At 38.0% G+C, this 25,880-nt stretch overlaps 1 protein-coding gene across 1 annotated transcript; it reads left to right on the forward strand.

Moving 5' to 3' along the window:
* Positions 1 to 39: 39 nt before the first annotated feature.
* On the forward strand, positions 40 to 25,025 carry sash3.L (SAM and SH3 domain containing 3 L homeolog). The gene is given in 8 exon segments (NM_001098707.1): positions 40 to 112; positions 14,516 to 14,611; positions 16,254 to 16,397; positions 16,881 to 16,992; positions 21,434 to 21,591; positions 22,442 to 22,648; positions 23,459 to 23,609; positions 24,396 to 25,025. Coding segments are annotated over 8 exon segments (1,161 nt in total). The 5' UTR covers positions 40 to 55; the 3' UTR covers positions 24,632 to 25,025.
* The last annotated feature ends 855 nt before the right edge of the window (positions 25,026 to 25,880 follow it).

Raw genomic sequence — 25,880 nt, forward strand, 5'->3', positions numbered from 1 at the left:
GAAAATTGCCAGCCTTCATGTTTATTCTGTGTATTGAAGCCCAGACATAACAGAGATGTTGCGACGAAAGCCATCTAATGCATCAGACAAGGAACCAAACCAAAAAAAGAAGGTAAGACTTATTGTGCAAATATGATTTTTTTTTCTATCTTAAATGTATTGCTGATTACATGAGACTGAATGAGATATTCCAGTTACAGCAGCTTTTCTATGAACATATAGTCACATAATGATGGGACAACAGCAGATAGAGTGGCTGGAGCTCCTCTTTCATACAATGTACCCATTAAAGATGGAAAAAGTCTTGGAAACCCAGCTAATACTATTTGCACCTTTTTATATTTCTGCCCTGTGAAGACCTACTGTGATTACTGGCTGACTGTGTGTGTGTGTTGACTAGCTCAAAAGACTAATAGAAGTCACCAAGGAGTTATGTGACCATATAAAACCTTTAAGTAATGGAACTCTGAAAGCTGTCTACAAAAATCAGGCTCCTGACTGCTCTGTGCTGGTCTATAATGTAATTTAATCATTGGCCTGGAGGCTTAAAGATTGGACCATCCCAAGTGGTGTGAGCAAACTGGGCAAAGTTTAGATCATCTGGCAACCTTGTTAAATCATCATATGTTAGTGTGTAAGCCTATCTTTTTTGACAGTGACAGTGAAGACAGCCATACAAGGCTTTAGGGTAAAATTTGCATTATAGCACAAAGCTTTTTAGAGCAGTTGGTTTTAGCACTTAACTTTTAATACAATAACAATTATGGTTGTCTGTGCACAAATAGGTCAACATTTTTACTACACAGTACATGACTGCTGCAGCTCACTTTACAGCTGCTGGAGGGACAGATACACTCTATCAAAGTGCACAGAATATATATTTACTTATTTTATGTGCTGTCTCTTTAAAAGGGTTGTTCACCTTTGAGTTAAATTTTAATATGATGTAGAGAGTGATATTCTGAGACAACATTTTTTTTATTATTTGTGTGTTTTTTAAATTTATTTTTACGTCTTGATGAGAAGCTCTTCAGTTTGTAGTTTCAGCAGCTATCTGGTTGCTAGGGTCCAAATTACATTAGCAACCAGGGAGTGGTTTGAATGAAAGACTGGTATATGAATAATAGAGAACCTGAATAGAAAAATAAGTTATAAAAAGTAACGATAACAATAAATTTGTTGCCTCACAGAACAAAAGTTTTTTGGCTACTGGGGTCAGTAGCCCTCATCTGAAAAAGAAAAACAGAAGGCGGCAAATAATTCAAAAACTGTAAACATAAATAATTCCAATTCCATAACATACTAAAAGTTAACTTAAAGGTGAATCACCACATTAAGGGGCCCATTCACTAAGTTCGAGTGAAGGAATAGAGGAAGAATAGTTTGAATTTCGAATGTTTATTTTGGCTACTTCAACCATCGAATTGGCAACTTCGACCTTCGACTACGACCTTCGACTTCGAATCGAAAGATTCAAACTAAAAATCGTTTGAATATTCGACCATTCGATAATCGAAGTACTGTCTCTTTAAAAATTTCTTCGACCCCCTAGTTCGCCACCTAAAACCTACCGAGGCCAATGTTAGGGGAAGGTCCCCATAGGCTTGCTAACAATTTTCTGATCGAAGGATAATCCTTCGATCGATGGATTAACATCCTTCGATCGTTCGATCGAACGGATTGTGCAAAATCCTTCGACTTCGATATTCAAAGTTGCAGGATTTTAATTCGGCAGTTGAATATCGAGGGTTAATTAACCCTCGATATTCGACCCTTGATACATCTGCCCCCCAATGTACTGTAATTTATATGAGCACAGACATTTTCTTCCTAATGTTTGGCTTAGATGAGGCATTTGATTTAGACAGATATAGAACATCATCACTATTTGATACTCAAGTTGCTCTTGCTACTGAAGCATGCATAATAGATCTCCGGCAATGTTCAACAATGCACCCTGGCTGAGACTTGTCAGTATGGTCAGTGGTGTATATCTATGGTTACTAACTTTTTTCAGCCTCAATTTATGAAACCTATACAGGTATGGATCCCTTATCCAGAAACCCATTATCCAGAAAGCTCAGAATTAAGGGAAGGCCACCTCCCATACACTTCATTTTATTCAAAAAATAAAATTTTTCTTTTTTCTCTGTAATAATCAAACAGTACCTTGTACTTGATCCAAACCAAGATATGATTAATACTTATTAGAGGCAAAACCAGCCTATTGTGTTTATTTAATTTTTAAATGATTTTCTAGTAGACTTAAGGTATGAAGATCCAAATTACAGAAAGATCTGTTATCCAGAAACCCCAGGTCCTGAGCGTTCTGGATCCCATACCTGTACTGGAGTTCATACAATGGATGCAACAAATTCATAATGAATGGCCCACGATAGATTGGGGAAAATGCTAAACTGATTTGCATATTCAGATTTAAGGAAAGTGAAAACAAAATTCCATCAATTTTGAACAATATATTGTCTCATGCTTTTGTCCAGAGCTTTACAATCACATGACTTCAAGGGTTTCATTTAGTTCATTCGATCAAATTTGAATCCTGCTATTATTCATTTAAATCCCAAGCCTAGTTCTGGATTTAGTTCATATTAAACAATAAATAAAAACACAATCATCCTGCTCTGCCGTCCATAATGTGCTCTATTGTTAGGTAGCAATGTTTTAAACTGAGCAATAAACAACATACTGACGTGGGGTAAAACATAAATTACTCAGGACCTCGTTTGTTTTTTAGTATCTAACTCTGTGGTTTAGTCAGCTGCACCAAATTGACCTGATATTTTGATTCCAAGTGATACAGCCCTTACTGGGTGATAGTGATGAATCAGAAGAGTTTCTAACAAGATACAAATTCACTGCTGTGAACATCTAGTTCTAGTCATAAAGATAAAAGTCCTCAACCATCAGAGAACAGATAATCGTCACTATGGATAAGAGAAATAGCACAAACATCTCCTGACAGTTGTTAAGGTGGGCATACCATGGTACCAATTTTTGATTTCCAAGTAAATGAAAAGCTCCTAAATGTGAGACTACTGCTCATGCACATATATGTTATATATTCAATCAAGCAGTGCAGCAATGTAGCTGGTACAATCAGTGTGAATAATAGAACATAAAATGAAGGCATGACAGTATCTAACATTTTTAAATTCACACCAGTTTTAGTCACCACACTCCAACCAATTGGATATGGCTGTCCAAGACTTCTGTTGTTATGTCTCAAACCATCTCCCTCAATCCAGCATTCAAAGAAATTCTCCTTGCCAGAAGGAAGAAGGTGCTACAAGTTGACAAATTTACTTAAGTCTTATAAAGGCTTGAATTGTAAATGCTTAAAGAACCACTGTATGCTGTTTCTTTATACTTTACATCTATTCTATGAGAAATATCTAGACCAGCTTACTGACGTTGCATTATGTGAGTTTGGACTTTTCAAAGAGTTAGCATGGTTGGAAATATCAAGAATTCATCTACAATATTACTTAATATATAAAGCACCAGCATATTCCACATCTCTGTACAATATATGGAAGTATCCATAATACATACAGTTTACATACAAATAGTGACACATGCAAGAGGTAACGAGGGCTCTGCTCATAAGTGCTTACAATCTAAAGGAGAGAGGAGGCAACACAAGGTGTTGCTATCTAGGCTCATTTAACTAGAGATCAGCAAGTTGAGTTCAGGTTCAGTAATTAGATTGATTTGTTAAACATTTTATATGAAGTCAGATATGTTTCTGCTTAACTATTGGAACAGGAAATATAACCACAAGAAGTGACCTACAAACTGGACATGCTGTAGAACACCCAGGGTAGAGAAGCAGAGCTCTTCTTTGTTTGGTTGCACTGAAGATAACTAAATGACCTTGCTGGACAAACAGAATATTCTAGAAAAAGAGTTCTTCTATGGCACTAGCCCAGTGATGGCCCTCTAGTGACATTCTAGTGCTTGCATTTATAAAATCATTTATTTTTATATGCATTTAAATAAATATACTGTATATCTGCTCCAATGCCCCAGCACATTCTACGCACTGGCCATAGCTCATATCTGTAATAAAAATGGTGCATAAAGCTTTGCAGGCATTGCAACACTTTGCGAAGTTGCGTCCAGGGCTCTGAACGCTGGCAAATTTTTGCTAGAGTTAATTCACCAATCAAAGCGAAGATGCGCTAGCTTTGCCTAATTTGCATACAGCGGGAAATTTAAAGTTGAATCGACATATATGTTGCAGCAAATACATTACACAAGTCCAGGAAACCTTAATAAATAAAACAGAGTTGTTATAATGCCCTATACATGAGCCCACTGTATAGTTAATGCTCCATATGGAGGGGGGAACCCGGGTTACCCAAAAAAAAATTTACGGACCTTTGCAGGCAATCGCAATAAAAAGACGCTAGCGTTTTTTGGGACTTTTGCACTAAAAATTAAGGAAGTCCTGTGCACTCCATTGCACTTCGCCTGGTCTGAGCTGGCAAAGGCAAGTCTGGTGAATGAGGTAACGTTCAGTAAAATCCGCATCTTAGTGAATTTGCTGAGTTGCGTCCATTTGCCAGAGCACAAATTCGCCTGGCGTTAGAGTGCGAAGCAACGCTAGCATCTATATCCTTCGCTAGTGATATGACGCCTGCGCCCGTTAGTAAATCGGTGAAGTTCCGAAATGACGTCACGCTGGTGAATTTTTCGCTAGCATTAGTCACTTCGCCCTTTAGGGAATCTGCCCCCATGTCTCTGTTCACTTATACTTGATTTTTTGAGTTCCCCTCTGATGGACTGTCTGTTCATCATTTGATAAATGTGTCCCTTTGTCTGAGACTCTTCCTGACACAATACCAGGAAATAAACTTAGGGGCCAGGGAAGTGGTGATGTGGTACAACAGAGGATGTTGCAACCATTGAAAACAGATGCAAATAAAGAGCTGTAATACAAATACAAAATTGATAGGCTCTGCACTGTCATTTAAAAAGCAGTGGTGAGCAGTTTGCACGCATGCTTGTGTCATTCTGAATGTGCCCTTTAACATCATCACATGGGAAGATGCATTGCTTTTTGCTTTAATGAGATATGAATCGTTTATCAAACTGCAGAATTGACTGGAGAGAGTGGTGCTTCTTGTTATTGGCTGAGTTGTCCAATAGCTGTGATAGTACTATGGGTTATCCAAGGGCAGCAACTCAGTAGGGACAAGAGTAATTATTGCTAGCACTCCCACCTTACACAGTTACATAGTTACATAGTTAAATTGGGTTGAAAAAAGACAAAGTCCATTAAGTTCAACCCCTCCAAATGAAAACCCAGCATCCATACACACACCCCTCCCTACTTTTAATTAAATTCTATATACCCATACCTATACTAACTATAGAGCTTAGTATCACAATAGCCTTTGATATTATGTCTGTCCAAAAAATCATCCAAGCCATTCTTAAAGGCATTAACTGAATCAGCCATCACAACATCACCCGGCAGTGCATTCCACAACCTCACTGTCCTGACTGTGAAGAACCCCCTACGTTGCTTCAAATGAAAGTTCTTTTCTTCTAGTCTAAAGGGGTGGCCTCTGGTACGGTGATCCTCTTTATGGGTAAAAAGGTCCCCTGCCATTTGTTTATAATGTCCTCTAATGTACTTGTAAAGTGTAATCATGTCCGGTCGCAATCGCCTTTTTTACAGAGAAAACAACCCCAACCTTGACAGTCTACCCTCATAATTTAAGACTTCCATCCCTCTAACCAATTTAGTTGCACGTCTCTGCACTCTCTCCAGCTCATTTATATCCCTCTTAAGGACTGGAGTCCAAAACTGAACTGCATACTCCAGATGAGGCCTTACCAGGGACCTATTAAGAGGCATAATTATGTTTTCATCCCTTGAGTTAATGCCCTTTTTTATGCAAGACAGAACTTTATTTGCTTTAGTAGCCACAGAATGACACTGGCCAGTATTAGACAACGTGTTATCTACAAAGACCCCTAGATCTTTCTCATTTAAGGAAACTCCCAAGTAACTCTAAGTAAATCACATCCACTGCCATCGGGGCAAATTCACTAAGATGCGAAGTTGCGCCAGACGCAACTTCGCCGCACTTCGCCGCACTTCGCCGAACTTCGCCAGGCGTAGTTTCGCCAGGGCTCCGCAAATTCACTAAAATCCAAAGTTGCGCACAGGGGTAGCATAAGGTTGCGAAGTTGCGCTAGCGTTGATTCGCTATATAAAGCGAAGTTACGCTAGCGAAGGCTAATTTGCATACGGCGCGAAATTCAAATTTCAATGGAGGAACACGTATCTGCACTACAAATGCCTAGAAAACCTTCAAATCAGCAAATAAAATTTTTATTTTGCCCTACACATGTGCCCACTGTCTAGGTAAGTTGCCATGAGTCAGGAAATGTAGGGGGGAGGAAGGGGAGCCCCAAAAATTTTTCGATCTTTTTCAGCCTATCAGCCATCATGTAGAAAACACGCCAGCGTTTTTTTGGGACTTAGAAAAAAAATTGACTTTTTTTTAAACAATCCCTATCTACTCTATTGCGCTTCGCCAGGTCTGAGGTGGCGAAGGAAGTCTAGCGTAAAAGGTAGCGTTCAGTACACTGCGCAAGTTAGTGAATTTGCGTAGTTTCGTCGCTAGCGAAGATTCACCTGGCGTAATGTTGCAAAGTAACACTAGCGAAACTACGCCAGCGTTCGTTAGTGAATTTGCGCAGTAGCGAAAATGCCAAACGCTAGCGAATTAACGCTAGCGTTCGGCGCTTCTGGCTTAGTGAATTTGCCCCGAGGTCTCTACTTACATTCTCATCAGGGGCGTAACTACAGAGGAAGCAGACCCTGTGGCTGCAGGGGGGCCCAAGAGGCATAGGGGACCCCGTAAGGCTCTAATTAATTAGGAATTTTAACATATATTGTTAATACAGGGCAACCACTGGATATTTTGGGAGCCCTAAAATTATTTTGCTGTGGGGCACAGTAAATTAAGTTAGTCTGGCAAGATCTATTACACATAAAACCATGCTGGCACAAACTCATAGTATTATGATTTGCTATGAAGTCCAGTATCTTATCCTTTATTAACCCTTCGAAAAGCTTTCCTACCACTGAAGTCAGACTAACTGGCCTATAGTTTTGAGGCTGAGAACAGGATCCTTTTTTGAATAGAGGCACCACATTAGCAATTCGCCAGTTTCTCGGCACTATGCCAGATCTCAATGATTTCTGAAAAATTAAGTAAAGAGGTTTGGCAATCACAGAGCTAAGCTCGCTAATTACCCTGGGATGAATACCATCTGGCCCTGGACCTTTGTTAATCTTAACATGTTCTAGTCTCTTTTGAATTTCTTCATGTGTGAACCATGCATCATTATCTAGGGGGGACGGTGGAAGCACTCTTAAGGCCAATTTAAGTATAATGGAAGTGCCACTTACAATGCACTTCCCTGGGCCCCTGTCTCATAAGTAATTCAATAGAAATGCAAATGCATATGTTTACGAAACAGGGGTTTTTAGTTACAAAGTTATGATCATAAAGTTGAAAAGCCACCATACCACGTCAAGGTAAACCCCATATGGCGGTCCCTAACTTACTTTACTCAGGTCACAATATAAAAAAGATACTTCTCTGCATAAAAGCATTACCTGTACACAATGTGTGTTGTGCATTGGTTTCAATCTGAAAGCTAAATCCTCCCCCGCCAGCAAGGGCTTTTAAGAGAGAGCGATTGCTTAAACCAACGCCCATATTTAAAAGCATAGGACCACCATTAGTATAAAGGGGTGGGTATGGGGTGCTATTAAAAAACCACACTGAGCTGAGCCACAGCTCCAGGCGAACATACAAAAATCTAGGGGGGACGGTGGAAGCACTCTTAAGGCCAATTTAAGTATAATGGAAGTGCCACTTACAATGCACTTCCCTGGGCCCCTGTCTCATAAGTAATTCAATAGAAATGCAAATGCATATGTTTACGAAACAGGGGTTTTTAGTTACAAAGTTATGATCATAAAGTTGAAAAGCCACCATACCACGTCAAGGTAAACCCCATATGGCGGTCCCTAACTTACATCTTTGCATCATTAGTTGTATTACTAGAATTGGGACTGTTAAGAAGGAAACCTTCACTTACTGGTTCCTCATTTGTATAGACAGATGGAAAATATGAGTTCAGAATCTGCGCTTTTATTTTGTTTTCATCAAATAGCTGAGCCCCCTCTCAAAGTAAGGGTCCCACCCCTTCCTGCTTCATTTTTTTACTATTAACATATTTAAAAAATAATTTTGGATTTTTTTTACTGCTTGCTGCAATATCATTTTCTATATCAATTTTAGCTTGCCTTATAGCTTCTTTGCATGATTTATTGGCCTCCTTGTACCTTATAAATGTTTCGGCTGTACCAGCTAACTTGAAAGCCTTAAAAGCACATCTTTTCTTACACCTTACATGAGATAACTTGGATATGTGTCTGTAGCCTGTACATTTGGGCAGTCTGGGATTTGAGATGACAACAGCAGGTGCAACTGTGACCAAAGGTGCCAATTTTATTTAACAGACTTTTCAATATTTTCTGTAAAAAAAAAAGGGGGGGGGTCAAGGGGTGGTAATGAATATTTTTGGCTTTTCCCAGTTCTCGTTTGCTCGTCTCTTTTACAGTCAAATGGTAACTTCCTTTCAGCTAGTCAGGTGTGAATTCATTTCCTGTCAGCTTTTCCCCTTGCAGACATTTACACAGTCTCCCTACAGTAAGAAATGGGTTAATGTGCATATCTCAAACTGTATCTACTTTCAGAGAATGTGAGGGTTATGCATCCTGCCCAAAGTGAGACATTTTCTGCACGCAAAAACAAAGAAACCACATTTAAAACAATGCTGCATACCGAACAATGTTTCCATCACGTTGCAAGAATGTGCTTTTCAGATAAAAGGTGTTCAGAAATGTATCCACTTATTTATCTATGGCTTATGTTTCTATTTTGAAATGGAATACAAGTAAAAGGAGAAATTTGGCTATTTAGATGCTTTTGGGCTTGTTAATGTAACTCTTGTATTTTTTACTGTTTTCCTGTAAAAAAAATAATACATAAATACATACACCCCCAGAAGTAGGGGTGTATGGTTAAGACCATGGAGCTGTTATGCTAGGCCTACTGTTTATCACCACTACACGTCTGTGTATGAGCCAGTGGATGCATTCTTTGGGTAGCCACCTCCTTACTGATAAGGCACCAAGTAGTGATGGGCGAATTTGCGAAATTCGTGAAACTGTGAAAAATTCGGCGTCTAGTTTTTGACACCGGCGTCCGTTTTTTTTGACGCCCATCACTAGAGCCAAGCCAGACTGGTGGTGTGGATGCATACCACTTTGCATTGGTCAAGGGGGTTGCAGCCTCATGCGGCCAACAGTAGTTAATGTACAAGTAACTAAACTCTGTACTTTCTTTGTTTTAAAACTAAAAATACTAATTTTGTATAGCTTAAATCTATATGAATTACATATTGAGAATTTAAGGAGGAAGCCCCTCTCCTTTCTCTTACCACAGGCATCTCTTAGAATAAAATAATCACCAGTAAATGCTGATTTTTTTGCCTGATGTATCACTATCAGTTGATTTTGGCAAAGATGAAGATTGCCAATAAGTAGCTTTCTATCTTCATTTGATGGTATGCCAATAGCAAACTGGCAAATGAGACAGACCCACACTGCCCCTACTTAAAATCCTAATAAAGTTACCTCAGAGTTCTATGACCTGTGTAAAGGCATGAGGTCTGCATTCCCCATAATAAATCTTATTTCTCAGATGTGAGTAATAAACTAAACATTTTTATAAAATAGTTTTTCACCCACACACTAAGCTAAGCATTACGTATGTACTAAACTAAACTAAAGTCATTTTTGGTTTTAAGTAAAATCCAAAGCCCCCATAAAAGATTTATCTGAACATTGAACCAAATCTGAACATCTGCACTTACTCCCACTGTTTTTCTTTGAGACCTCATTAAAGGGAAGTCACCCCAAAAAGTTATTTTTTGCAAAATAAAAGAATACATAATTCTACGCAACAATATGCATTCATTACATTCATTTTAAGTTGTTTGTAAATTGTGTATGTTGTGCTATTAAAAGCAGTGTCTGTCCCTTTCTTTTCTCTGCTCTGGTGGCTCAAACTGTTGATACAATGTAGGACAAGCGAGCTGATTAAAGGAGAAGGAAAGCTACCGAATCAGTTTATTGCCAATAGATTAGCCACAATAATGTAAGCTATAAAACTATATTTATTCTGCAGAATGCTTTGCCATGCCTGAGTAAACAGCTCTAGAAGCTTTCACTGTTTATTTAGGATAACAGGTGCCATATTAGCTTGTTGTGACATCACTACTGCCTGAGTCTCTCCCTGCTCACTCCACTCATATCTCTGGGCTCAGATTACAGAAGGGAGGAGAGGAGGGAGGGAGGGGGAAAAGGGAGAAAACTGAGCATGCTCAAGCCCTAGCCCTGGAGTTTTATGCTAAAAATAGGAAGTCTGATACAGAAGCTTGTGTATACACAATAGAAGGACAGAAATGTGGTGTTTCTTTTAACAGAGGACTCAGAGCAACATTACTTTGAGGGTTTACTGGTGTATTTATATAGACCTTTCTAAGAAAGCTTATTTTAATTTTCCTTCTCCTTTAACTAGATCTGTCTCAAAAAGACTTTTGAGTTAAGCTAATGCTGCTTTCAATAGCAATTGTTTTGCAGATAGCTTAAAAAGCACTGACACTCTTTCAGTGAAAGAAAGTTGCTCAGAATCATATTTTCTTTTATTAGGCACTTTTTTTTATTTTGGGGTTAACTATTAGGGGCCGATTCATGAAGCTCGAGTGAAGGATTCGAATTAAAAAAACTTCGAATTTCGAAGTGTTTTTTGGGCTACTTCGACCATCGAATGGGCTACTTCGACCTTCGACTACGACTACGAATCGAACGATTCGAACTAAAAATCGTTCGACTATTCGACCATTCGATAGTTGAAGTACTGTCTCTTTAAGAAAAACTTCGACCCCCTACTTCGGCAGCTAAAAGCTGCCGAAGTCAATGTTAGCCTATGGGGAAGGTCCCCATAGGCTTGCCTGAGATTTTTTGATCGAAGGATATTCCTTCGATCGTTGGATTAAAATCCTTCGAATCGTTCGATTCGAAGGATTTAATCGTTCGATCGCAGGAATTGCGCTAAATCGTTCGACTTCGATATGCGAAGTCGAACAATTTTAGTTCCTAGTCGAATATCGAGGGTTAATTGACCCTCGATATTCGACCCTTCATACATCTGCCCCCAAGTGTTTGGTGCAAAATCGTGCAAGGAAAACCTGTATTTTACTTTGTACTTAAAACTGCAAGCAATTCAGGGGCACCTAAGTGTACTATCATGCCCAATTTGCATAATTCTACAATGTTTAAATGAGTCAATTTCTCTCCATTTACAAGCATGCACATTTTGTGCTAAAATTTCTGCATAGCACGTCCATGTGGCATATATACATTTGGACCAATTTGCAGCAAGTAAATCTACTGTGGAATTCTTTACACACCAGTTTCATCCTAAGTGATGCTTTAATATACAAATAAAGGAACGCTACATAGGAGAGAGCTTGTCTACTGATATTGTAAAAAACTTTCATTTTTTTTACCAAAAATACCAGCTCTCATTAATGGGAATTTAAACACACTGGCACTAGTATAGCGTACACATGATCGTTAAAACATCTCTACTAATACAGAGTGAAACTCCTCCACTAACATGCTAGTCCTGCTGCTTACTTTGCTCTTGCTCTTGCCACGCTCCTTGCAAAATCTAAATGCATGAATATGGTACTGGCTCAGTGTCTAACACAGGGTATTATTCCCAGTTCTGATGCACAGAATAAACGTCAACACAATTTAATGCCAATAATATACATATAGCAACTCTATATGTATGGAAGACGTATTAATATATTTAAATGATTCCGAGAAGAGAAGTCGTCCCATCATCACATAAAATAGTATTACAAGCCACTTTCAGGAACTTCAGATGACACAATTCCATATGTTGCAAGCCTGCGTGCTATGAAGTGTTTGTATGTAAATTCTAGATGAGGAAGTGATAACCATGCGGGGGTTGTTTTTGTGTAAAAACTCACTCTCAGACCAATTAATTTTATTTGGTTTACTGATAACCTGAATAAGCTTTGAATTTATTGAATATACACTTTCTAATGGTAAATCTTTCTTTTGAAATATTGCACTCAGTAGAGTTTTGCTTTAATTTGCCATTGAAATACAATCTATATATTTCATAACCTGACTCTAATAGTCAATAATAGTCAAAAATAAACCCCTCAAAAACAAAATTCTTCATGTTTTTGTGTATTTTTAAATGTTCACACTAAGGGGCAGATTTACTAAGCTCGAGTGAATAGTTAGAATCCAAAAATATCAGAATTTCGAAGTAATTTTTTGGGTACTTCGACCATCGAATTAGTCAAATTCGATCGAATTCGATCAAATTGAATGATTCGAACGATTCGAAGTAAAAATTGTTCGACCATTCAACCATTCGATAATCGAAGTATTGTCCCTTTAAAAAATCCTTTGACTCAATACCTTGCCAAATGAAAGCTACTGAATTGAATGCTAGCCTATTGGGACATTGTAGATAGGTTTCAGGCACTTTTTATGATCGAATAAAAATCATTAGATCGATCGCTTAAAATCGTTTCGAATCGTTCGACCAAACGATTTTTATTCAATCGTTTGATCAAACCTTTTTCACTAAAATCCTTCGAATTTGATATTCGAATTCGAAGGATTTTACTTCGAGGGTCGAATTCGAGGGTTTTTTAACCCTCGAAATTCGACTCTTGATAAATCTGCCCCTTATAGTGTGTATTGTGATGAACAAACGTAGGGGCCTTTGCTTCTGCAGACCTCCAAGCAGTTTAGACTTCACCCTTAGCACCTCAGTATAAATGATTCTCCTCATTGATCTGTGAACATATGTCAATAAAAACTGAAAAGGGTGTGTAGAACGGTAGAACACATCTCCTCACAACCAGTAGTTCAGGTGAAGGCTCCATTGTGCCTGCTCTCTTATGCACCATTGCATTTAGATTTTGGATGGGGGGAGGAAAGAATAATTGAATAACAATCCTTATTACTTTTCACATTTGTATAGTATTCAAGTTAAACATGGTTGAAACACTACCTTTAGTTCTGAACATGAACAATTAGGCAGAAGGAGCAATCATAAAGCAAAGTAAACTGTAAGTAAGTCAGTTTGTCAGAAACATGCAATTGTTGTTGCATTATATTATAACATTATTAGACAAATATGCTGGACCTTTGAAGATCATAGATAGATAGGTCCAATAAATATATATATAGTGGTTCCAAATGACTATTTGCTTGGTGCATGATGTAATCTGGAGTACATGTGTTACCCATAACTGTTCCTTTTTTACCAGGAAGAATTAGTCATTGAGAACGAAGCAGTTATGCGCTACGCAGTAAAATGATTCCCTTTTTCTTTATAATAATTATAATAATAAAACAGAGGACCTTGTACTTGATCCAAGCTAAGATATAATTAATTCTTATTGGAAGCAAAGCCAGCCTATCAGGTTTATTTAATGTTTACATCATTTTCCAGTAGACACAAGTTACGGAAATATCCGTTATCTGGAAAACCCCAGCTCCCAAGCATTCTGGATAACAGGTCCATACCTATATTATATAAACTAGCCATAACACTGTTACCCCATCCCAATCCTACATAGTGCTATACTGTACTTTCTCTTGCAAGCTTTGCTTTATATAAACAATGTTATATTCAATATTTACCATAAATAAAAATTGCATTTTTGTATAAACAAGTATCATTTGTGAAGAGTTAACACATTTTGTGAAATATATATAGATAGATAGATAGATAGATAGATAGACAGACAGACAGACAGACAGACAGACAGACAGACAGACAGATAGATAGATAGATAGATAGATAGATAGATAGATAGATAGATAGATAGAATAGATAGATAGATAGATAGAAAACTTTTCGTCTGCCCTTTAAGACTGCTTATTGGAGCAATATATATATACAGTTTTGTTCAGCGGATATGAATGTTGAATGTGTTTTATTTATTGAAATTTACAGCAGGAGATAAAGACTTATAAAGTATTGTCATTTTTTCAAAGTGGTACAGGGTGTAGCAGAGTGGAATAGGGAGTAACCTGGCTAGATACAAAAATATTGATTTCAAATATAAAATGAAATAAAATAACAGGAGCTAAATTAGTTTCTTATAGTGCTTATCACAAATAAATAGTTGTATATAGGGGGAGCTCCCTGGAAATATTATAATACATTAACCTGTTATAAATCACAGTGGAAAAAAATGTCTCTAGTCTTGAATATTGTGCAGATTGATTGGAAAGTCTGATTCTATTAACGATATTGCTATTCACTTCCAGCTGTCACTGCAGCGTTCCAGTAGCTTCAAGGATTTTGGAAAGTCAAAACCAAGTTCACCTGTCGTGAGTGAAAAGGAGTTTAATCTTGAGAATGATGTGAGTTCATTAATTCTGTACTGTTCTTGCTCTCTATCTCTGGGTCCAGTCATTTAAAAGGACCATCACTTTTACAGAAAAAATATCTGATAACCTCCTGCCCTGCAGTAGCAAGTAGTTGCTTTGAATAGGCCTTTCTATTCTACTGAACAGTACTCTTGAATAAATTGGCACTTTATAAATGCATATTTATTAATAAATAATAAAAGTTCATTTAATGGTGAATGTCCCTTTTAATCTCTGCAGTAAAGTCAACTGGGTGGTCCAAGTTTTTGCCCCAAAAAGCCTGACCAGAAAAAGTTTTAGTAAATAACACCCTTAGTTATAAAGCCTCAATATATTCAAACACTGTTTCATGCACAATCATATTTTCTGGCTATTTGACATATTTTCTGTTTTCTTCTGATCAGAAAATAGCAGTCTAATTGTATTTTTTTTTACACTACAATTAAATTCACTCACAATACTTACTAACAGTGATGCTAATAATGAAGGGGGATTGGTAAATGGGATAGTAATTTTTGAGACCAATGGTGGATATTAGGTGAGTTTATGTCAGCTAGGATACCCATGATGCATTTGAGTTAATCCGTTTTACTTTGTTAAAACATTTGCAAGATGTGACTGATCAGATAGAATGTAGGCAAATTAGGAACATGATATTTCTGCAAACCCCTCAAGAAAAAAAAAACAACCACAATGATTATGTGCAAACTGAAGTGAATTGCTCACACCTCAATTTCCGTGTCAGTCTGATTTTTCAATGTGTTGCTCAAAGATTGCCACATGCTGTTGCATTAACTAAACAAGATTACAAGAATAAGTGTCTGGTTGAGCTCTTCCATTAATTAAAGCAATACTAATACTTTAAGGTGCGTGATGGAATGGAGTGTAAGATCTGAAAAGCAACCTCATAAGTGATCACATGTATTCTTAGGGGAATGATCATAAAAGGGAAACCCCGAAAAGCATTAGGTTTAAGACCTGTCAATCAAAATCTGACTCCTCTATCTCCTACATGAAGAGAGACACTGATAGGAAGAGTGAAGAGTAACTTCAGTTTTTCCAAAACAGTACAGAATCAGTTGTAAAGACTCTCCAGGAGATGATGCTTGTATAAAAAAAATGAGACTTTTATATTGTTTTAGAGGGGTTGTTCACCATCAAATTAACTTTTAGTATGATATAGAGAGTTATATTCTGAGACAATTTGCTGTTTCAATTGGATTTTTTATTATTGGTGGTTTTTGAGTTATTTAGCTTTTTATTCAGCAGCTCTCCAGTTTGCAATTTCAGCAATCTGATTGCTAGGGCCCAAATTACATTTTACATGCATTAATTTGAATAATAGACTGAAATGTGAATAGAAGAGGCCTGAATAGAAAGATGAATAATAAACAGTAGCAATAAAAATACATTTGTAGCCTTACACAACATTTGTTTTGTAGATGTCACAGACCCCCATTTGAAAGTTTAAACTATGATAAAAAATAAATGAAGACCAATTGAAAAGTTGCTTGGAATTGACTGTTCTATAACATACTAAACATTAACTTAAAGGTGAACCACTTCTTTAACTTATTTTTTCTCTTGCATTTTCTTTAGTGTAACTGAACATTGCTCACTGCCATTCTCCTTGTAGATTCCTGAAGACGAAGCCGGAGTACCGACAGATGAGACTAAACACAGCTCAGGCAAACTCGGTAAGAAATGGAGAGCTGTCATTTCACGGACAATGAACAGGAAAATGGGAAAGGAGGTTATGAAAGCAATGGCTCATGAAATGGTAAGAACAGACAAGGGCACCACTTCCTGAAGTTCACTCTTGTTTCTCTGTAAGTGTAACTGTACCTTTTGTGTTCTCCCTTCTGTGGTGTTAATAATAGTACCACCTTAAACTCTAACTTCAGGAAGAGTCAAGGATAATAGCAGCTGGGCAGCACACATGGCATTTCCAGTGGGATTCATACATAAAACAATAGTTGGCCAGGATTCCCATTACCAGCCAAATTCCTGCTGTAAAATCCTTCTCATGAATAAGTCTAGCATAATAAAATGCACCTGGTGCAATCGATGCACTGTATTAGATTTCTGTGAGTTTCTATTGATTAATTCCTGTATATTTAAATTACAGTACTACTAGTGTTCAAAAAGACTGTATAAAGTATGCAACTTGTCCAAATCATTGTACATGATATTTGGTCGACCTCTGGAGGAATTACTAGACTGGCTAAAACTAGTTGTGTCTCCTTTGTTGGCATTTGTGCAGGGAGAACCAACAGATCCACATTCCTTATCTTCAATAACAAATGATCTGCATAGGAAGTCTTCAGATCTTGAAGAAAATCTACACTCGCCCATCAGCCGACAAACTTCTAGTGGTGAGTTCCTAAGAGTGAAATATGCATCTTTCATTTTGGTATATTATCAAAGAGAAAGGGCACCCAGCAAATATACTGCTAGTCATTTTCAGTTGATCAGAACAGATATTCTATAAGGTTGATGCAATTGATCTTCAATTACATTTGTGCACATATATACAGTATATATATTTATATATGTGTATATATATATATATATATATATATATATATATATATATATTAGGGATGCACTGAATCCACTATTTTGGATTCGGCCGAACTCAAATATATATATAAACCAGAATCCCAGCACTCAGGAAAATTATTCCAATGGCGCCTGGGTGCAGTCCACGTTATGATCAGGTACAAATGCTTTCAAGGATCGCACTCACAAGACTTATGCAAAATATAGTTGCTTTTTATTATCAAATTGTGAAGAAGCATGGACTCCTGGAGCCAGCCGATGTGGTTAAAAAACCTTTATTTCAAACAGCTAAAACAAATTATCCTTACGCGTTTCGTATCCGAAGATACTTACTCATAGGCATAATCTAAAACAGCCGTGACCAAAAATTTAAACAAGTAAAACGGACGTGATGTACAAAGCCAATCATCCTAATATTAACCCTTAATCCATAATGTTTTAGCGAAAGTGAAAAAGTCGATTTTTACTTCATTCTATAAACAATGAAATGCTGAAGAATTTAACAGTAAAATGTATCTCTTACATACACATGAAATATTTGAAATATTCACAGTTTATCACATCAGAAACCAGAGGGCCAAAAAGAAAAAGAAAGAAAGAACAAAACGAAAGCTTAAAATTAAGTTAAATTGTTCTAAGTAGACAGTTAGGGGCCGATTCATTAACTTCGAGTGAAGGATTCGAAGTAAAAAAACTTAGAATTTCGAAGTGTTTTTTGGGCTACTTCGACCATCGAATGGGCTAGTTCGACCTTCGACTACGACTACGACTTCGAATCGAAGGATTCGAAGTAAAAATCGTTCAACTATTCGACCATTCAATAGTCGAAGTACTGTCTCTTTAAAAAAAACTTCGACCCCCTAGTTTGGCAGATAAAAGCTACCGAAGTCAATGTTAGCCTATGGGGAAGGTCCCTATAGGCTTGCCTAAGTTTTTTTGATTGAAGGATATTCCTTCGATCGTTGGATTCAAATCCTTCGAATCGTTCGATTCGAAGGATTTAATCGTTCGATCAAAGGAATAATCCTTCGATCGTACGATCGCAGAATTTGCGCTAAATCCTTCGACTTCGATATTCGAAGTCGAAGGATTTCAATTCCTAGTCGAATATCGAGGGTTAATTAACCCTCGATATTCGACCCTTGATGAATCGGCCCGTTTATGTGTAAAATGTTGAACGTTAAATATTATAGAACGATCAGAATACTGCCCAGTTCTAGATAGCTACAAAATTCAATAGTGCTGATATTAAGCAAAAATGCATTAGTATGTTTAAATGAGGGGTTTAGCACAGTGTTAATATTCCCAGTAAAATGGAACATGTTCTAAGAAAACTATCACAGCAGACATGAATCCAATATATTGAGAAACCTCCAGCAGACCAAATTCATTCCGATGTTCCAAACACAGATTAAACCGTTAATTATTACTGAATTCAAGGGATATCGTTTGTAGAGCTGAAATAAAGACTTTTTAACCACATCGGCTGGCTCCTGGAGTGCGTGCTTCTTCACAGATTGTTGCCATTACTCCCCCAGCTATGGGTTCGGGGCGCTGCACCCAGGCCACCCGATATCTTCGGTGAGTTTGGAAGCTGTTTCATGCAATTGTTTCCAATTTTTAATCATATGTCATACACTGGTTAAGGCTGCACCCGAATACGATAGACCCAGGCTTTGTACACTCGGGTCCTACTTTGTACCGGATGAGCCGCATCTTGTAAATAATTAACTTTAGGGGATCGAGACGCCGTTTTTCTTATTGTGTACAGAAGGACCCCCATTTTACATCCCCTGATTTTAGGTTTTCCTTCATTTTACATTATATTATGCAATATATTATGCATAATACATTTCCCTGATTTTACATTTTCCTGGATTTTACACATTTTTTTCTGGTCCACTATAAAACCTAAAATGGGGGTTCTACTGTGCATATATATATATATATATATATATATATATATATATATATATATATATATAGAACCTGTACAGAGAAATAAAGGGGTTGTTTACTTCCACACCTGCAGTGTGCAAAAAACTATTTTCCGATGCAATTGCTGTATTTTCTACCCACAATGCAATGCTTTTTCCAGTGTCATTGCAGTCCCAGGGAGTTGTGCATGATGCAATTTAAGCCGATGCATTAAAGAGACATATTAGGTGAAAAACAAGAATGTTCCAGTGCATTATACTCTTTTAAAGATAGTGCTTAAAAATAGTGTCGGGTTGATTTATTGAGAATTTCTGCAAAAACCTTAGTAGTCCCGCCCATCTATTCCACTTCCTGCTGCCTCTTTTACAGGCTGTGGAGGGAGCACACTGCATTGTAGCCTTTGCTTGTTTGACTGCAGGGTCGTGATTGGCTATCCCCCTTCTACTGTGCTTCCGGCAAGGACCTAAGGGTCTTGCCAGAAAGTGGTAGAACAGGAGGGAGCAAAAAGAAAACAAGGGTGAAGTATGTCTTGGGTTGGTGTCGGGAGACAAAAAGCCAATGTGTCAAAGAGAATTAAGGAAAAGGAGATGTACAAAACAGGGGGGTTGTGGGTGCACTCCTAAGGCCATATAAAAACATATTTAAGTACAATAAACTCCTGTCTAAATAATTCAATGAATTTGCAAGTGCATGTATTTAAAAAAGAAAAACAGGGTTTTTTGTTACAAAGTTATGATCATAAAGTTGATAAGCCACCATACCACGTCAAGGTAAACCCCATACGGTGGTCCCTAACTTGTTTACCTGTAATCAAAATATAAAAGGTCATATACCTCTCTGCTTAACAGCATTACTTAGAGTAAAAATCTCCTGAGGCTTGGTTTCAATCTGTGGACTAGATCCTCCCCAGCCACCTGCATATGCGCCTTTTAAAAGGGAGACTGTCCAAACCAAAGCCCATTTTAAAAAAAAATGTGATAATGAAGAGACTATAATAAAGGCAAAGTAAAGTTGTATATATAGGTGCACTCTTGTGTGTGTATGTGTGTGAGTATAAGCATAAGTACAGGTGAGGGTACAGATGTGAACAGAAAATGAAAAAGGAAGAGCTAAATGAGAAGTGTAATTGGTGAAGTGTATGTGAATTAGTGCAGAGGTGTTACCTAGTGATAAGTGCAGCAGATATAATGAGTGCCTCACAGACGTTGGTTTCAAATAAAAGGGCTAAAGCCTCCCCTGCCGCTAGCATTTGTGGCTTTTAAGTGAGAGGAATTGCCCAAACCAAGAATGAATAAAAAACAAAAAAGAGGGACATAGGGCCACTATTAATTTAACGGGGTGGGTATGAGGGTGCACTAACCACATGTAGTTAAAAGGAGATGTAGGCTAGGGGCCATGCTTTGTGGATATCATTGCCTGTAATGATGTCTGTAATTCCATTACCTGTTTATGTAAGGTTTGAACAGTGGTTTGATGTGTGGGTGGTTTGCATTTAAAAAGATGAGAGTGTTATGGTAGCTAAGCTGGTAGCCTTCAGATATGACAGAAAAAGCACATCTTTTGTCGATATGGTTTTCTTTTTTAACAGTCTCCATAGATGGCACACATTGCAACAGGGGCGTAACTTCCGGGGGAGCAGGGGGTGCAACTGGGCCAGGGCCCGCACCCCCGCAGGGCCCCCCGGCAGATCACGCGCGCTGCAGCCAGCTGGAGTCACACGGACGAGGGTGGGGCGGGCCCGGCTGCACGGCCCGCACCAGGGCCCGCCGCCACCTAGTTCCGTTACTGCATTGCAAAATTCATCTTCATTTATGGGATCCCTTATTAGGATACCCAGAAAAAATTAAAGGAAGACCATCTCCTATAGACTCCATTTTAAGCAAATAATGCGAATTTTTATTACATTATTTTCTTTTTCTCTGTAATAATAAAACGGTACCTTGTGCCTGATGGGAACTAAGCTGCATGAATCCATATTGGTGACAATAACAATCCTATTGCATTCACTTATTGTTTAAATGATTTTAAGCAGCCGTAAGGTATAGTGATCAAACTACAGAAAGATCACTTATACAGAGGTCCCAAACATTCTGCACAACAGATTCCATAATTGTACCACAAATGTCTGTTTATATAATTGCATTGCTTATACCAGCTCAAATAATGCTGGCTTGTCTGCTACTCCAAATGGATAATTTTGTATATGTTTCTGTAGCATAAATCTGTCAACAATGGACAATATTACTCCCTACATAAAGGTGCTTAAAAATAACTATTGTTGCCCCCTTTTAACCATTGTTGGCATTCTCCTTGCAGGCAGTGAGGTCTTCAGTCCGTCATATATGATCAACAACAGAGACAGCATTAACCTGGAAAACCTCCCACCGCCATATAATGGGCCATTCTGTGGAAAAGCTAAAGTGCACACAGACTTCATACCAAGCCCGTATGATGGGGATACTCTCAAGCTCAAAGTAAGGTCATGCTCATCTTCACATGCAGATTGATTAGCTGGAATACAAAACTCTTCCCTGAATACACTGTAGCCTAATGCACTATTGTACTGTTTCCTTAATATGATTTTGATATTCATGAGAATATCATGAAATTCATAAGAGGATCTTATATACTCATACATGAGATCAACTTGTGGTTTAGATTTAACGGCACTTTAATACAAAGAGTTGCATCTTTTCTATTTCTGTATTGCATCCTCCACGGCTAGGTTTATTTAAAGGGGAACTTGAACTTTGATAGAGAGGCCCACATTACACAGAAACCCTCAATATACCCATCACAGTTACTTGTTTCTTCAAAAAGTATAAATACATTCCAATTTCTATGCTGAAATCCAGTTGTTTAACAGTTCTTTATTTTCTGCATCATTTGAGATCCTGGCAGGGAAGTAGGGACTAAACACTGATGTTACAAATTGTAACAACTTCTCCACAGCTTACAGACAGCATGCAGGAACTACATAACCCACAATGCATTGCACTGGGATGTTCTGTTCCTTATTGAAATCTTCAATCTGCAATTGTGCAGGGAATTGTGGGGTTTGGAGGATGCAGGATGAGGACAGATTGCTGCCAATACAAAGTAACAGCTCAGCAAAAGTAGTCAGACAGATCAGCAGGAGAGCGGGGGCTAGACTAAGGAAACGGTTCCAATTCATTAAAAAATCATGAAAAGTCTGCATATTTGTTATTTGGTGTATATTGCAAAGTTGCTTGAAATTATGTTTACTTTTCAAAAAGCTTAAGTTGTGTTTGTGTGGAGTTCCCCTTTAATTTGTTGTGCTATAACAATATTAATTATCTACAGAAAGGAGACCTCATTGACATCATTGAAAAACCGCCTGTCGGTACCTGGACAGGTATGCTAAGAAACAAGGTGGGAACTTTTAAATTCATCTATGTCGACCTTGTTCCTGAAGAAACTGAAATCCCCAAAAAGGCAAAGACCAGAGCTAGGAGCAAACGACAGAAGCCTAAGACTGTGCAGGAGCTGTTGGAACGCATTAACATGCAGGTTAGATCCTACCCCATCTTACAGCAGAATTTCCAGAGGCCCAAGGGATCTAGTGGAAATTTCGGTCTGGCTATTGTGTCTTACAACATAGGATATAAAATTAGAGTGTAACAATCCACTGCATAACATAGAAGCATATGCTGGGAGTCACAGTGCTGTCTCATAGTGGAGGTTGCTGGGAGTCACAGTGCTGTCTCATAGTGGAGGTTGCTGGGAGTCACAGTGCTGTAATGCTGTGCTGGAGGTTACAGTATTATTTTAGGCTAGAGATTTCAAAAGGGGTGTCCTGTGCTGTTGGTTGCTGGTAGTACCACTGCCTTTTTATACTGGTGGTTTGTCACAATGCTGTTCTATACTGAAGGTCTAAGAGGTATTTTCTATTGAGGCTTGCTGGTGATTTAAAAATGTGATTTTATGTTGGGGGGGGAGAAATGCTGCACTGAGGGAGTTTGCACATAGCGTGTCTTTGGCAAATTAGATGATTGCTACTAGTACTACTACTAATATTTTAGCATTTACAAAATGCTTACGTACCTTGCAACACCCCAACAAAATGTAGTTTAGTAACAGCTGAAAGTTAAATAATTATATCAAAGAGCCCAACTTGTCTGCACATCCGGTTTCTGTCCACTTTCTGGAACCCAAGCTCCCAAACTGATCTTACAGTGAGTTCCTGGTTTTAGTACTTTGTGTGACATAAAACTGTAACCTCAAGTATACTTTTTTCTAAATGTGATTCACATAAGCAGGAGCAGGCATTTTGTTTTGCAAAAATCTCCCCTTTATTCCACTGTTTTCTTTAATGTACAGGAACACATCCCAACCCTCCTATTGAACGGCTATGAGACAATAGAGGATTTCAAGGACCTGAGTGAAAATCACCTGATTGAGTTAAACATTACAGATCCTCAGCACAGGGTCAAGCTTCTCACAGCTGCCGAATTCCTGCTGGATTATGACAGTAAGAATGTTACACCCTCAAGATTTATTACGGTCTATTTATATACTGCAATTATTTATAATTGCAATGTAATTTCAAAAGCAGAGACGTTTATGCATTTAAAGACGATAAACCTAATGGAAGTCTCTTCATTATTCAGAAATGATTGCTATGATAACTTATGTGCTGTAATGTCTTTTTGTACCACCTTAATGTGTTATGTTACACAGTTGATGTAAGTTTTTTTCATTATTCACAAACTATTTATATATTTGAGTGTATGTTAATGCTGGGTGCATTCATTCACATTTCATTCAATACCCCAAGAGATCCATGCATGTAGAAGGCAAATTACACACATTATTTTGTGGAAGAATAGCCATACAAGCCCTTGCAGTTCTATACAGCCAATATCCTGAATACATGGTGTACTCGATCATTGGCCAGCACCGTTACATTACGGCTCATCAATTTTGGTTGGGTTGAGCTAATTATTCTTTTTTTTTGGGGGGGGGGGTGAGGTTCAATACACCCATATGGAATTTCTGTACATAAATGGCCAGCTAAACTCTAATTATAAATTGTGATTTTTATAGAATTGCACTGTCTGAAATTGTAACTGGTAACCTCATTAGCCTCAGTCACACTGACAGTAAAGCCCTCAGATGTTTTGTGACCATATGAGAAGGCTGAGGAATGTAAAAAGCATTCACTTTGTGTAAAAACAGCTAAACTTAGTTTTTGGCCGCAGGAAAGCACATTTTTTTGCTATTTCCTAACAAGCACTTATTTATGTTTTAATTGCAGCTGGCAGTGAAACTGAAGGCATGACAGACACAAGTTCTATGGACCACAGTATTCACATTCCCCGTGACTCTGGCTGCTACGAGGGCTCAGAGAATCTGGACAACAGCCGGGATGATAGTGAGATAATCAGCATAGATGAAGACATTAAAAACCTGTCCTTGGTTGCATCCACTGGGGTGAAACATGCAGAGACTGAACAATCTATACCTGGAGATACAACCTATAATGAAGGCTGACGGTCTGTAGATCCTGTACTGTCAGTACTATCATCTCTTTGGATCCAATCAAATTGCTTTGGAACGCCATTATTCATTAACTAACAAGTGGACAAAAAGCAAAACACTGGTCATAAACTCGGACTTTGTGTCTTGGATCAACTCACCATAATGGCCATTTCCACAGAAAGTCTATTTTTTTTTTAATACAGTGGTACCATTAAGTGACGTTGAAACCCGCCTTGTAGACCTAATTACGTTTAGTTTTATGGGTTTTGCTAATAATAACCCGTCATCAAGGCACAACAATTTTCTGGAGCTGTTACCTTATATTCTAGGTTAATCAGTGGAATATTGTCAGTGGATTAAGAACCAGCCTCCTGTTCCATTTTTTTTTAATAAATATATATCTTACTATTTTTATTGCTGTAGTTATATAGTTCAAGTGATTTTTAAATGTGTTTTTTGTTTAATGTTTCCGTTGTTTTAGCTGTAACCAGCACTATGCAGAGTTTTATTATTGGTCCCTGGCCTATAAAGGCAGGATCTAAGAAGCAGAAAGATTCAGTAACTTGCCCGAGGTCAATGGGAACTCACTAATGTAGCATCAACAGGAAGCGAAGGACTCATTGCATCCTACTGTCCAACAAGCAATTGTAGGTACAATCAGCAAACAACCAGAAGTAACACAACATGTGTTGTTCTTGCAGCTCATTAAAGAGACATCATCATTATTAAATGAAGTTTGAATTTGTGCATTGCATTGGTGTACCATGCTCATAAAAAGAATGTTTTACAAATCTGCCCCATGATTTTTAGGGCAATTCACATGGGCCCTGTAGGCTCACTAGCAGTATTATTGCTTGGAAATATGGCATTGAATTGGAAACCACGTGGAAGCCTCACTGTTTGCAGTTGCTTTAAACCTGTGGCCCAAGGAGATTTAAGAAGATTGTAAGAGATAAAGATATTTGTTCATTAAAGCAGAGCGGTCAACCTCATTCCCCTGATTTCTCAAGGTTCTCATTAAATTCCATGCTGTGCATACACAGTAGCATTCAGTAAAAGCCAGAGTGGAACATTTGTGCATCAGCGGCTTCAAGCAAACATTTGCACAGCATGAGATGTCACTTCCGGGTAGCACCACATTTTGTCACGATGACAGCTCTGTTAAAGGTGGATAAAATAAAAGATAAGGGGGTGTCCTTCCGAAGGTATTCTAATTGAGGTATTGCTTCATTCGCTATGTTTTAGTACCACTTAAACAGAG

This window comes from Xenopus laevis, chromosome 8L, assembly GCF_017654675.1.
Source record: "Xenopus laevis strain J_2021 chromosome 8L, Xenopus_laevis_v10.1, whole genome shotgun sequence".
Lineage (NCBI taxonomy): Eukaryota > Metazoa > Chordata > Amphibia > Anura > Pipidae > Xenopus > Xenopus laevis.